Source organism: Pelophylax lessonae (genome assembly GCF_965119305.1).
Source record: "Pelophylax lessonae genome assembly, chromosome: 3".
NCBI lineage: Eukaryota > Metazoa > Chordata > Amphibia > Anura > Ranidae > Pelophylax > Pelophylax lessonae.
The window spans coordinates 343,854,882-343,870,674 of record NC_138770.1 but is presented as its reverse complement, the minus strand read 5'-3'; the positions used below and the strand labels follow the sequence as shown (position 1 = coordinate 343,870,674).

Here is a 15,793-nt window from a genome sequence, read left to right as displayed (position 1 = left end):
TTTTTTTTTCTGGAACTGGCATGCCCTGGGACTGACCATACTGGTGTGAACTATGCCACTAAAAACCATATAACCTACTATCCATGCGTTTTTTAATGCAGAAAAAAAAATGCCCTGGACTGCATGTGGTGTGAACTGGTCCTAAGAACTTTGTTTTAACTGCTATATCTAATAAAAGCTGCAGATTAAAAACAATTTTACAGTACTTTTGAAATGACATTTAAATGGCACAGCTTACATGGGATAGTGTTAGTGGTGGGGATTTGATGTACTTAAATATATGTTACAGAATAAGGTACATGAACTCCAGCCAGTGAATAAAGCCACATTAAAATAATGACACAAGTAAATCTAAATCACCACTAACTTTTTTTGTAAAATGAACTCATTATTCACAAGTATACTTTATGTGTAAGTTGTGGTATTTATCTATGATCTGACACTTCAAGCCTTATATTTACACATGCTTTGCAGCTAATGGTGGTTTAATGTACTGTGCTATCAGTTATTTTAGGTTTAACAAGGTTTGTGCTGACAATTCATTATTAGGCTGACAGGAGCTTCCATAGCAATAATTGTGTAGTGTAGTGATTACAAAGTGAACTATGACAGCACTCCTGCCACAAAAGTCCCCAGCGTCAGTCACAGAGATTACCAAACATAATGATTTATTTAGCAATTAGAAAGCATTGCTTAAGCCAGGATATCATTTTGTATCTCTAGTAACCGATGAAGGGGTATCACAGACATTTCAGTGCACTTGGCAAATAGTCTGTATGTATATGGCAGGTTAAAAGAACAGGCTACCTGATTGTTGTCTCACCAAAAAGATATTTTGTATGCCAATCCAATTTACATTTATCCAGATAACTTCCAGTTGGGGTGACCATTCCACTGACAAATAGCATTTTAGGCCCTTGGCTACTCTAAGCATTTTTTGGCAGTATGATGAGAATGTTGGAATGCCTAACACATGCCACTGTATTATATTCCAGTTAATAGATGTTGGTACAATGTTACTCTAATAGTTTGGCCAGTCACATTAGATTTTTTTAAAGCCCAACTCTACCCAAATGTTTTCAAAATATTTAACAGATTGTGCGAGAGTCATATTTTTTATTTGCATTTTGTGTCTTCGCTATACCGAGCTTATTGCCCCAAAGACACCAGGGGAAAAAAGAGAGGGTGAACATGCCACTAGGACAGAAAGACACTGAGGCAACAAATACTAGAACATTGTTCTAACCCCATTCCACTGTATATCCCATCACTTCCTGTACTAATGACATCCTTTCACAGAGACATAAAGGGGTTGATTTACTAAAAATGGAGAGTACAAAATCTGGTGCAGCCCTGCATAGAAACCAGCTTCCAGCTTTTTTTCTCTCAAAGCTTAACTGTACTAGCTGAAGTTAGAAACTGGTTGGCTACAATGCACAGCTGCAGCAGATTTTCAATTCTCCGGTTTTAGTAAATCAACCCCATAAAGTTGGTAAATCATCCTAACTGAGACACAGACAGTATAAAAACCTCTAGCACTGCCCCCTTGGGGGTTGGTGGGTAATGGGTGTTCATTAGCACTACTGTGACCCTGTAAACTGTCCAGCCCACCTGACAGTCTAGGTTCAGACATGTGCGTACACATTTAAGAATTACACTGACACAGTACCAATACGTTTTGAAGTGAAATAAAGTCAGTCAACTGAATCCCTGCTTAAACCACCAGGGTTCAGCAAGACTGACACAGAAACAACAGAAAACAGTAAGTTATAACATTAAGGTAAAATAGAAACAATGTTCTATCTGCTAAGCATGCATAGCTACTTCCTAGAATGATACAGCAATATCAGATTAGTGGAAAATGTTAAGCTTAAAGCAGAACTCTAGGCTAATTTATGCTATCTGTATACTACTCAGCAGTATAACCATAAACTAGAACATGTCCCCTTTAAGGACTACGTATGTGTATCAATGTCCCTCCTTTAGCAAGGCCTATGTTCTTCACCGGCAGTTGGAGCTTTTAAACAGTTTCCACTGTGGTTTAGTATAGCAAAGAGGATCAAAGGTTAAGTTGTAATCCTAAGAGAATTGATGTTTGCTGTAATGTCTGCAGTCAGTGTAATGATGAGATGGTATTCTTGCGGTCTGAACCAGGAGAAGACACCCACTATCTCTCTGAGATGCTCCTTCGTGAGTGCCCTGCAGGATAGGTGATGCGATCTCCCACGCTCCGGCATCTGGGAACAGGCTGCGCTCTGCCACCACAGGATGTCCAACGACCTCCACTCTGTCTCCTTCAGCAACACTGTGAAAGAATTCACAGTACAGCGACCAGCATCCACTTTGCGGAGGCTGAGTTCCATGAGCAAGTCAGGCCTTGTGCACTAGGCCGCAGCTGCGTCAGTCACACACTCAGCAAGCTGGTCTACACTCAATGAGTCCTGGGAGCAGGTGGTTTTATATATTCTCCCATGATGCTCTGCTCCACCTTTAGCCTCCTGGGAAAATCGTTTCCTCGGTCTCCAAACAATGATCAGCTCTCTGCCAGAAATGACATCTCCGACAATCCCAATCTTCCACTTCCTGCCAGAGGACGATTTCATTGAAATTAACATTAAAGGGGCACAGGAACAGTTCAAATAACAATGATAAATCCGTGTGTTTATAATAGTAGTCCGATCCCAGCTACAAACATATAAACATATGTAACATATATAAAATTTTATTTTATAGAGTTTTCCCCCCTTTTCTGCTGTTTTCAGAACTAAAAAATGGTTTTGGCTAGAGCTGGACTGTAATTTTAGTGCTAGATTTTCCAAAATGCACTGTGCCCAACCTCACTTGCTTATCCAAGATGCCAAAAGTCCATGACCGGACCTACTAGATCAGAAGAAACCAGCATGTCTGTTAAATTAATTGTAATTGAAATATAGCCTCATCGTTTATGTAGCTTCATTGTTAGACATAGATATTCTCAGAAGCCTTAAGAAAAATAAAAATTGGTGTTCAACTCAGAAAATATACATAAGCTAAGGGAGTAGCTGATAGGTTTACACTTGTGTTAAAAAATGTATAGATCTGGCTCAACTATGCTACATTGTTGGTATAACCCCAGCTGTATAGGTACCTCATATAAGAACTAGTCTCCTCCAAGTGAAAAGTCTGCATGTGATGTTCTTGTTCGGATAATCACAAAGTTTTTATCCATGACTCAGACCATCTTCAGTGAAAAAAAGTGTCATTCTCTTTTCTACAGAGAAAAGGACATAAAAATGACATAGTTATAGTGATTTTCCAAAATAATAATTGTGCGTGTTGTGACCATCAGTTACAAACTGCCTACATCACTTGTCAAGTAAAGATTGTGGTAAAGTAAACCTTGGACATGAAATATAAAAAAAAAGCCTATCCCTCTGTACTTGACTCAATTAAAAGCACTAAGTATCATTTCTGCCTGATGCTTCATTCCTCTGCTATCAGTATAAATCACTTCTGACAAGTTTTTCTGACATCAAGAGAAAAATGGTGACTGGGGAAGCACCTCCAGCTGATTTACAGCCCCAGCTCTGTTCCTGTGAGCTGTGTGAAGGGGGATATGTTCCTTCCCTCCAATTAGCTCTCAGAGCTCTCCTCACTGAGCTCTTCAGAGTGTAACCTCAGCTCTTCATCCCTTTTTTATGAACTCTCAGACAAACAATTCTGCCCAGGTATTCCCAAACTTCAGCCCTGCGACCAGGCATACAGTGTTTTCCATACAGTATTTTCCACCTACAGCCAGGTGCACACAACACTTCAACTCGTTTCTTCAATGACCAGTCTAGGGGATGTTGTTTTGGTTGTTTTCATTTTTTGAGAGCGTAGTGGTAGGATACTAAAAAAAAAAAAAAAGAAGAACTATGTACATCGAGGGCTTAATCTTTCTTTCTTGGTTAAGTAGTAGTAGAACTTAATGGAGGAAAGTCCCTTTTCCTTAGTGAACAAAATCTAGACAGAACTTTTCGGGACCAGCAGTCGGTGTCCCCTTTAAATAGATTCACAGCAGACTATACTAAGCACCAGAGGGATAGCTAGAGCACAAGGTCTCCAGAACCCAGTTATGTCTGTACTCACAAGGCCCAAGGACAGATGGATGCCGCCTTCTAATCTTCCAAGCAATGCCCTCCAGTGATATCTGACAAATCTATGGCAGACAGCCCCTCTCAGTTAGTTTCTTTAAAAGCACCTGGGTCTCTGCATTGATCCCCTCAGGTCTCCCGCCTGAGGCTTCCTTCAGCAGCTTGTGTCTGGGGAGAGCAGCGTGCCCTCCCCAGACTAGACTGCTCCACTCTGGGACAAGACCCAGAATTCTGTGGGCTCTAAGAATGAATATAGTCACCTAGCTTGCCTTCAAAGCCTTCCTCTCTGGGACAGGCCAGGTCTGTATCCATATTCATGCCACCATCTATATAGCTTCACACCTATCATCCAGAAACTTCTCCAGGCTCCTGAATACAGCGGAAGCTTATGTAGACTGGCAGCAGCAGAGCACACAAATCAGACCTCTCTAGCAGATTGTAACTGAATTGATGGCAGTGAGCCAGATAATGCTTTTGTATAGTAAGTTCCAAGGAAATTTAAAAATGAATACTCACAAAAGTATAAAAAACACATATATGGGAGTCCACAGGAGAGTGTGATGCCTGTGATGGAGGCACAGTCCTAAAAGGGAGCAGCTGGATAGATGGATGATGAGCTGCTACAGGCACGAAGTCTGGATGCATTTCAAGGGACCTTCCTCTTCCTCAGCTCATGCTTGTACAGAGCAAGAGGTAGGTCCCTCGAAACGCATCCTGTGATCCTGGACTTAGGATGGACATTACCATCGGCCATTGACACCCGGAATGAGGAAGCCGCAGCACTACACATTACTGGGCTGTCAGAGCCATTTCCCTATTACCAGATGGCGGCACAGAGATCCAGACTTTTTGCCTGTAGCAGCTCATCATCCATCCAGCTGTACCCTTTGAGGACTGTGCCTCCACCACAAGCTCACGCCCTCTTGTGGACTTAAATATATATATATATATGTATATATATATATATATATATACACGCACACATATACACATACACATATATATATGTGTGTGTGTGTGTGTGGTTTTATACTTTTGTGAGTATTAATTTTTAACTTTTCTTTGAAAATTAAACTTTCTTGGAACTTACTACACCAGAGTAGTCACACTGTCTCCTTCCTTTCTCTTCTCTTTGTTTTATAGATGGAGTCTCACCTCCGTTTTGACAGCAGCACCCCTAAGTCTTTGTACCTTTTGTTTAGCTATAAGGGCTACCCACTCATAAAGCACCCCACCTCCCCCAATTTTGGTCTGTATTATTTGTCCTTGTTCATTTTATGGATTTTTTTTAAACTGCATCATTCACATTTCCAATGAGTGTTTGAGGGCTAATAGCCTAGTGCCATTCCTGGCGTTAGGGAAAGATTATGCTTTTGCCTAACAAAAAATGATCCATACTGCCTACAGTGTGGCAACTAAGTGTATCTATCAAAACAAACTAAAGCTAACCTATCTAATACCTAGAACCTATCTAGGAGGAACACTTATAAATTCTGGACTTTGAATAGATGTGGTGAAGAGAGGGCTGCAGATAGACAGGTACAACTTATACAGAAGGGATTGTTTCATCTCTGTATATCACCTAAGGCTAGTCACTATACTGAGTATTTATAAGGGTTTACAAACACTTTAATTTGTCATCCATGCGACTGTTTACTGTTGAATTTATTTCGGTAGGCCCTGTACATGAAATAGACTAACACAATTCCTTTGCTAAGTTATTTCCAAGTGAGTTTTGAAGATGTTGTGTGTGTCGATTGACAAGACTTTGTACACTGTTTGGCGCATGGAAGTCGTCCCATGATATTGCAGTAGTAATGTTTCCATCTTTTCATGTTGTGGTTTTCAGAATCTAGATCAAAAGTAAAAATACACCAAAAATGAGCTGTGACCTAAATCTGTGTAGGTCTTTTGTTTTTGCTATTTGGGGTTCTCCTTTAAGGCACATCAGCAAGGGGAGTGTTGGAACTCTAATTTTTTACTATTAGCAATAGCCATCCTCCTGGCTGGAGTCTTTACACATAGTATTCTTAAGTTTTCTCTCCCTAGGGCTATGTCTGGCGCTCTGAGGCTTAATATAATAAATAAATGTGAAAGATTCTCCGACTGATCTTTGTTTCAACAAAGTAATCTACATAATATTTGAAAGCATAACTTTTCTCTCCTCAAACTACCATGAGAGGCTGAATTTGTAAATGTCAATTAGGTTAGCCCAAGTGAGAACCAATGGAGCATGGACCCATCGCAAGCTGAGCAGTGGCAGAGCAGCTCATTATGTTGCCTTGCTGATTTTCGATGTGGAAGTACGAATAACCATCAATGCACACAGAGGGCAGCAAAGGCTCAGTTTAATGACCATGATTTTGCAAAATGAGTCTGTCTGGTCGCATAAACGTATTTTTCTCTAGCATTCTGTTCTCTGCAGAAATAATGTGCATGCCATTTCCAGCTGCAGTGTGTTCTGTCTTCCAGTTTCCATAGCAATGATCATTTATGTATGAAAGGAATTCATTATTTCCCATAGCAGTTAACGTACAGCAGGCAGTTGCTAGAGACTTTAGCTCCTCATCATAGGTTACATTATGGAGGCCAAGCTACATATCTCACAGTAGTGAAACATTTCACAGGATCATAGTAGTCGGTCATAGAGAGACCCTTGTGTACTCACATTTTTGTAGCTCATTCCATTTGCACGCAGTGTAAATACAGCCCTATATGCTCAACGAAGTTTGCCTGTCTATGACTGCCATTTATGTAATCCTTCTCAAGGGTAACATTTTATTATCAGGCATGGTTTAAATGCTAAATTGATTCTATTGTGACACAGCTCAGAGTTATTAAACTGGTAACAAACCCAAAAACAGATTTGCGTTATATTGCAACTTAACAATTTTTAGATGTAGTGTCTGCATTCATTTTTTTTTTTTTTACAGGTGTTTTTCCTTTATTTTCACCTGCAAATCTGTCCAGTTTTTTTGTTATTTTTCCTTGTTGGCCGTACTTCTATTTTGGCGACTCAGAGTCAGCTATTTTCATTCTATCAGCTGATGTGGCAGCATGCCATGTCTGTGTGATGCGAATTCAGCGATACAGGTTGTAGGGCTGAATTTGCATCGCATTCGAAACAAAATGTTACAGGACCCTTTTTTTGCTCCACACTGGAATCAGATGGCATGGCTGTTCACACCCATGTGATCTGTTTCTTGTACCATTTCACAGTTCACACTGCCATCTGCAAACCGATCTGCGGGTGTCATTAACTTTACATTGACACCCGCAGCTGTTCACAGATGTCAGTGTGAATCGTCTGTGATTCAGGTGCAATGCAAGAATCCACACAGGATTCACAGGGTTTCTGCATGGCACCAGTGTGAACACAGCCTAGAAGAAGAATTTTCAGGCTAATCAATGTAAGACCCCTTTCTCACTAGCGGACAGTTCAGATCCGCCTGTCCGTTTTTCAGGCGGATTTGAACATACATCTCCCCATGCATCTCTATGGGACATCGGATGTCAGCGTAGACATGTCCGCTGACATCCGATCTGATCCGGTCCATCAAATCTGGACGGATGGAAACCCTATTTTCCATCCGTCCAGCGGGTCGGATCAGATGGGATCAGATGAGAACAGACAGACAGTCCATTCTCATCTGATTCCCCCATAGAGAAGAGCGAGGACCTGACAGCTCTGTCTCTGCACACAGCACTGAGACAGAGCTGCCATCCGCCTGCTCAGCGGGGGATCGATCCGCCGATCCCCCGCTGAGATAAACGGAGTCCGCCGACGGACTCTCCTGTGTGAAAGGGGCCTTATAGCAGATATCTTGTGTTTAGTGACTGTTACAATGGGGTGCAGGGTTACAGTCTAGCACAATGTTGTAATACTATGTTTTTATTCCCAAATTATCAGCACCATAGACTGAAATGACTGCAAATATAACCTTTAGGCGCAAATGTAAATAGGTGTAGCCTTATGTATAGCCAAACTTGTTTTTGGTTTTGGAGTGGGTTTGAACTACAGATTTTATTGATGTCTGTGTCCCCGCTGGGAAGAGTCAACCTCTCTTTGTCTTTGTGACCCACTAAAACTAAAAGTTTTTATGAAATCCAAATTTGTACAGTTGTCATCAAAAAGAGAGGGGACGTTTTATGGTCCAATGGGGACACTCGTTCCTCTCACCTTGTAGTGATTTTCTCATACTTGTGTTACATCTCTGGCACAGAAATTAAAGAGAAATCTCCCCAACTGGATGGCCATTGAAAATAAAAAAAAAAGAAATGGAAAAATTATAGTGGTTTCAACCCTTCCCTACTCTATTCAAAATTAAATATATATATTTCTTTTTTGCAAAACTTACACTTTTAACTATTCTGTCTTGTATACAAGTTTGTAATAAAGGCATAGGTTAAGATCAGAGGTACACTACACAGATTCCTGTCTGACATTTTAGTTTTATGAAGTTGAGACCTAGCTATGGATTAACCACTTCTGCACCGCAAGGTTTTTACCTCCTTAATGACCAGGCCATTTTTTGCGATTTGGCACTGCTTTACTTTAATGGGAAATTGTGTGGTCGTGCAATGCTGTACCCAAATAAAATTGATGTACTTCCCCCCAAATAGAACTTTCTTTTGGGGATATTTGATCACCTGTGCGATGTTTATTTTTTGCGCTATAAACAAAAAAAGAGTGAAATTTCTGAAGAAAAAAAAACAATATTTTTCACAATTTGCTATATAACATCCCCCCCGCCCCAAAAAATAAAATTAAAAATCAAAAATTTTCATTCTTTTAGACCAATTTATATTCTGCTACATATTTTTGGTAAAAAAAAAAATCGCAATAAGCGTATTTTTATTGGTTTGCGCAAAAGTTATTGTGTCTACAAACTAGGGGAAAGATTTATGTTATTTTTAATTACTAGTAATGGTGGCAATCAGCAATTTTTAGCAGGACTGCGACATTGCGGTGGACAGATCGGACCCCTAACTGACATTTTTGACACTTTTGGGGGTACCAGTGACATTACTACAGTAACCATTGCTAAATATATGCACTGTTACTGTAATAATGACACTGACAGGGAAGGGGTTAACCTAGGGGTGATCAAAGGGTTAAGTGTGAGCCTAGGGGAGTGTTTTCTAACTGTGGGGGGAGGGACTTGTGAAATGATCATAGAGACCTGTGATCCTATATAGAAGGCTCACAGGTGCTCTGATCATTTCAGAGAGAAGAACAGTCAGCTGTGTTTACAACAGCTGACAGTCCTTCTCTCTCAGCTAGGAGCAATGGCAGGTGCCCGACGGCAATCGCGGCCGCCGGCCCAGTGGATCCGCTTCTCTGCTGCCTAGTGAAGTGAAATTTAGATAGCACTTTGCATATTGTACATTCACATCAGCCCCTGCCCTCAAGGAGCTTACAATCTAAGGTACCAACCTCACATGCACACATACACATACTAGTGCCAGCTAAGCTACCAGCCTGTCATTTGGACTGACATTATGTCACTTTCTCAGCATCACAATAAGCAATTTGTACATATTTTGGTGTGAGTGCATATTAATTGAACACAAATAAGCCTCATGGGGCAGATGCATCAAATCTGGAAAAAATAAGTCAGCACAAAAAAAAAAAGGGTATTGTGTCTGGTAACCAAATAGGTCTCACTTTTCATTTTATGAAAAAGTTAAATAAGAATTTTTATTAGTCACCATGGGGCAACAATGACTATGTTCTCTAGTATATAATGCATTAACATCATCCTAACACTGAGTGTGGTTCCTGGTTTCCTAATTTTTATGCAAATAAATCAGGCTCTGGGGCTTTCAAGCTCTTATTTGTTCCATTCAAGGCTGCTTATCATTTTCGACTTTGCAGATTTATATCAGTTCAGAGACTCTCTGGTTGTAGCACGATGCATGTGACTTTGCATAATGTCATTGTAATACTTTTTTTATTGACCTTTTTTGACTTGAAAAGTCACTTCAGGTGGCAAACATATGGGGCATACTGCTCTTAAGTCCCAGGACAGTTCACCCTCATGGAAATTTGGATGCTAAATGCCAGCAAAGGCTCATTCTATGCTCCACAGACTGCACAAGTTAAAAGGAAAAGACCAGCTGTCTCTGCAATTGATCCCAGTCTTGTTGGTGAAACGCGTCAGTGGGGGTCCCTAATGAGGACTCTCTGATCATGTTGTGCAGATGAATAGTTAACAGTGTTTGACTTTTTTTTTTGGAGTGCAGCCCGTCTTTTCCTTTGGATAAATTTCTAAAGATTTGGCTTTATTCTTGTTTGCTTAATCAATGAAACTTGTGCTGAGAAAAATATGGATATAGCCATTTCTGACTTCTGAATCTGCAAAATCCAACTTCTTGGCTGTCCCCCTGTCCCATGCAGATGAGGACTTCAAACCTTTCTGATCTGCATACTTGTTCATGACTCAAATGGTTTGATATACTAAAGGCAAGGGAAGTTGCACTTTACTAATGAATTTTCCCCCAGCTTAGTGAATGAAGTGAAACTCTGCTGAATTCCATCTTTCAGTTATGTAAAAACAAAAATGCATTTTTTAAATTTATTTTTCTTGCACATTATTGGGTATTCTTTGAGAAGTGAAATGTCACCACATTCATAAAGCTCTGGGTAAAATCAATTGGCAAAGTGAACAGCCTATTTGCCTTTAGTAAATCAATCCCAAATGAAGGTTAACAGGGTCGTGGGCCTGGTGCTGAGGATTTTGTTACCCACTGGAAATATGTGAACTAGAGAAAAGAATGATGATAGTAAATAGTCCCAAAAGTAAAAAAATGATTTAATAAACTTAACTTTTATTCATTTTATTCACTCAAAAATAAATGTATGAAATATGAGATGTATAATATAACAATGTAAGAATATATCCCTCTTTTACTTTATATCACTTGTGAAGTTCAGGGGATCTAGCACCTTGGAACAACGTGCAACAGCCAGTTTTCTTAAACATAAAAGTCTTTATTTTTCTTAAGCAAACAAAGAGAAGCTTCTAGCAGCCAAACAAAACTTCAGGAAATTTAATCCAAAAGTCTGCTTATCTTCAGCACAACTCAATCTGTTAAACAGGAAAAAGTCAAAAAATATTTTTTTCCCCCAGGGTTAGCAGCATCCAGCTTCAGACGGTTTGTAGCACACATGCAGCATGGAGTCAGGACTCCTCTCAACGCCTACTTCACCCACCAACACTGGGAGTTTCCGGCCTTGTGTGCTGCTTCCTGGAGGCTGCCTAACTCTTTAGGGACCAGAGTCCTTGTAGTCAGGAGTGGAGGCCCTTTTCCCATCCCAATGTCACTCAGGATCTTCAAAATTTCGGGTGCCAAATAAGACACTACTAATACAGAGAGAACTGCGAGTCAGTCCTCTCTTCTGTACAACTATCCCGGAATCCCTCACCCTATATGAGTAAGACCTCTGAGTACACCAACCTTTCCCCCTTAAAAGGACCAGAACCCAAATATTCATGCCACATAGCACCCGACCAGGACCTACCTTTGGCATCCTGTACACACTACGCCCAAAGTGCATTCATTTATTATCAATTTACATTTTATTTGAGGTGTAGTAAAATTGATATATACCCTCTTACTGCAATTTTTAATTTATACTTGATGTACTATGGGTGTAGTGATTTAAGGCAAAGAGAGGTACAATAGGGTGTTGGTTGTATACAAAATTATAATTAATCTCCTATTGCCATACAATTTATTTGTAGTAGTTACCCTCTGTTTAAATAGAAAATAAAATATTTAATACAATTATTTTGCTTTGCTGGGAGTCTAGACAATGTGCTATCATCGGAATTATTATTACTATTTATTATTATTATTTTTCAGACAGGGGGCAGGCATATAGTCTGCCCTTTCCTGCTGGCGCCTGTTGGCAGTGGAGCAGATTTTGGAGTGGCAGGGATATGACGATATGGCGTAAGTAAAGTCATATCCCAGCGCTCTTCTTACCGGCTGCCCTCCTACATTCCCTGGAGTGTCTGCAGGCGTTTGCCAAATTTTGAAAGGCTGTAGCCAAACAGGTGTAATGCTATGGAAGCCTGGCATTTGATTTGCTAGACTTCCGTGAGGGCCGCAGATCGACCTGCGCCCTGAGGTGAATGGGTGCAGCCGTGCTAGCTTAGATTCTGTAGGACCCCTTTATCGGCATGTATGGCATTCACTGAGGTAAGGTGGAAGGGAGCAGCCACGCAGACCTAACACAACACTATGAAAGCCAAATATCAGCCTTCCATTAGGACTGCCGCTTGGCAGTGTTGGGACAAGGTCATCCTTCACCCAGGGTAAAGATGGCAAATTGCACTCCCCCACAAGGTAGAGTCCCCCCTTATATCAGTTGTTCCCAAATGAGTCCCCCTTTGCATCAGGTGTTTACAGTAGAGTCCCTCTTTACATCAGGTGCCCCCAGTACAGTCCCTCTTTAAATCAAGTGTTCACAGTAGAGTAATCCTTTACATCAGGTGTCCCCAATAGAGACCCCCTTTACATCAGGTGTCCCCAATAGAGTCCCCCTTTACATCAGGTGTCCCCAATAGAGACCCCCTTTACATCAGGTGTCCCCAATAGAGTCCCCCTTTACATCAGGTGTCCCCAATAGAATCCTATTTTACATCAGGTACTCCCAAACGAGTCCCCTTTTACATCAGGTGTCCCCATGCTTCTGATTTGTTGCCCCCCCTTCCCCCTTGAACTGACAGGTTGGTACTCATAGCCTCTCCTTCCTCTCTTCGGTCATGTGACATGTCACATGACAGGGGGAGAGAGTAATAACGACACAGTCTTTCCTCCTTCCTCAGCAGCTCCATGCTGAGACTGAGGACAGTTCTCTGTCTCAGCGCCGGTTCTTTTCCACCCATGCAGGCTGGAGGGAGGAGAAAGCAGTATCTCCCTTCAGCAACAGCTATTGGCCATGACTCCTTCTGACAGGTGTGATGCAGTCACTCGTGTCAGTGAGGAGCAGGACGAGTGGCCAACTAGGCAGCTCCACCTCCCAACACAGCACCCAGGGCATGTGCCCGCTCTGCCACCCCCCTGTCCCGGCTCTGCCACCCGGCACCTGTTATTAATCCCACCACCCAGCCCAGGTGGTGCATGCAGATTACAGGACCAGTCAGGAGAGATCTCTTCCCTTCAGCCCATTGCTTTCCATGTGACCTGTTCTTTTTGGGTGGCTGGATCTCTGGAGTTGGATCTCTGGCCCTGAAATAATAGCCAGGAAACTAGCATGATCAGAAGAAGCTCAGTAATAACAGCCCCCTTGAAATAAAAGTTTACTTTAAGGTTTAGGCAGATGGTATCTCAATATGTATATCTAGTGGGGTTGATTTACTAAAGGCAAATATGTTGTTCACTTTGTAAGAGTTTTCAAGGGAATCATTCCCAATATTTCCAAACACTGCATACTTATGATCAAAGGTCAAATGTTTGACCTCCCTATTGACGAACGGTTCTGAACTACTGCTGGATTATTTTTAAGCTGAAATTTGTTTCTAGTCTGCAGTTCAATACTGTGAGATACAAAATATATTCAGTATGTACTCTGTGTTAAAATGTACTTCTCACACTTGATTTATGGGCAATTTTTTTGCTCAGCTTATTTACTATTAGTTTTTGAAACATGTTGACTATGATAATTTGCACGTCTGAAATGTGTTTTCTCATACACTTTAAGTTTGGTCTTTTTTTAGCTAACCAAAAAACCTCCATATTGCACTTACAAGACTTGGCTGTCTGTACATTGTGTACTAAATAAACAGACCCCCTCACCCAACGCGCTTTGATTGAAACAATGTCTTAATAGAAAACACAGCAACCAATGCACGAAAAGCCATGATCTCTGCAAACTCTCACACAAAGAAGATTTGATAAAGTTGTACATATTGCTTAGATTGTTAACTTTGTATCATAAGAATGTGTTGCTCTGTTCTGACTTATGACATAGCCTATGTACAGGAGCTGAGCAGCTTAGATGTGTGATGTGCATCCTTCCATCTCTGCTTGTTCTGTGCACAAAATATGAAATAACAAGTCGGACTGACACAATTTATTTTCTGAAACAGTTTGACCTCCAGTGGATGTTAATTCACTGTGATCCTCTGCGGCCTGAGAGGGAGTCTTGCACTGAGCTGGAGGCCAGAAGAGCGGTAAGTGACTGTTAAGTGGTTGCAGGGGCATAGGCATCAGCACAGGAATTGATTGCGCTGCTTCTTAATATGACACATAATGTATTTACTGATTAAACACATTTATAGTTTTTAGTCCTCAACCTTTTTTTTCCATCCTGAGCTGTATTTAACCAATTCTAGACTGGAAGGTTTTACCCCTTTAATGAGCAGGCCCTTTTTTGCGATTCGGCACTGCGTTACTTTAACAGAAAATTGCAATGCTCTTCCGAAATAAAATTGATGTCCTTTTTCCCCCCACAAATAGAGCTTTCTTTTGGTGGTATTTCATCACCTCTACGATTTTTATTTTTTGCGCTATAAACAAAAAAAAAGTGCCAATTCTGAAAAAAACCCCAATATTTTTCACATTCACTTTCATGCCAATGTGTATTCTGCTGCATATTTTTGGTTAAAAAAAAAAATTGCAATAAGCGTGTTTTGATTGTTTTGCACAAAAGTTATCGTGTCTACAAACTAGGGGAAAGATTTGTAATTTTTATTTATTTATTTATTTTTTACTAGTAATGGCGGCGATCAGCGATTTTTAGCAGGACTGCGACATTACGGCGGACAGATCGGACCCCTGACTGACATTTTTGACACTTTTGAGGGGACCAGTGACATTACTACAGTAATCAGTGCTAAAAATATGCACTGTCACTGTAATAATGACATTGGCAAGGAAGGGGTTAACCCAGGGGTGATTAAAGGGTTAAGTGTGATCTTAGGGGAGTGTTTTCTAACTGTATGGGGGATGGGCTTGTGAAATGACCACAGAGGCCTGTGATCCTGTATAGAAGGATCACAGGTGCTCTGTGATCATTTCAAAGAGAAGAACGGTCAGCTGTGTTTACAACAGCTGACCGTCCTTCTCTCTCAGCGGGGAACGATCGTGGGTGCCTGGCAGCAATTGCGGCCACCGGTCCTGTGGATCGGCATCCCCTCTCGCCCCCTAGCACCACTCGCGCGACCGACGTACCCCTACGTAGTTTCGCGCAGCCGACCCAGCCTGCCGCAGAAAAACTGCGATGGGCAGTTGGCAAGTGGTGAAACTAAAGTGTATGTCTGGGCAAAAGAGAAAAATAAATAAATAAATAGACATATGCAGTACATCTCTGTAATATACATACATTTCCCTATATTTTGTCTCTTTAAAATCACGTGTTCATCCTGCCAAAAATCTAAGCTGATTCCTCACTTCTGCTACAATAAAATCCTAAACAGTGCTATCAGCCATGCCTGCTAGACTACATAGGCAGAACACCATTCGGCCTCTCTCAGGAACAATTGCCGGACCCACTGATTGGCTCCAACCACCGTACCCACTCATTAACTCCTGCTGTGAGCGGGTCAGCGGCAGTGCATGCGCATCCCAGATCCAGAAATGGAAATGATGTACAGGCACGTGATTGAAGGGCCACCCTGCTGCAGTATATGTATGTGGGTAGTCCAGAAGTGGTTAAAGATTAGAAT

General features: G+C 41.2%; 1 protein-coding gene across 1 annotated transcript in view; it reads left to right on the top strand.

Moving 5' to 3' along the window:
* The window catches only part of LOC309550524 (collagen alpha-1(IX) chain-like), a gene marked incomplete at both ends in the record, with an annotated part of 81,121 nt that overhangs the window by 62,812 nt on the left and 2,516 nt on the right, over positions 1-15,793 (top strand). The window contains one exon of the mRNA XM_082250883.1: positions 14,216-14,299. Within this exon, the coding sequence (XP_082107009.1) occupies positions 14,216-14,299 (84 nt within the window). The remainder of the gene's footprint in view (positions 1-14,215; positions 14,300-15,793) is intronic.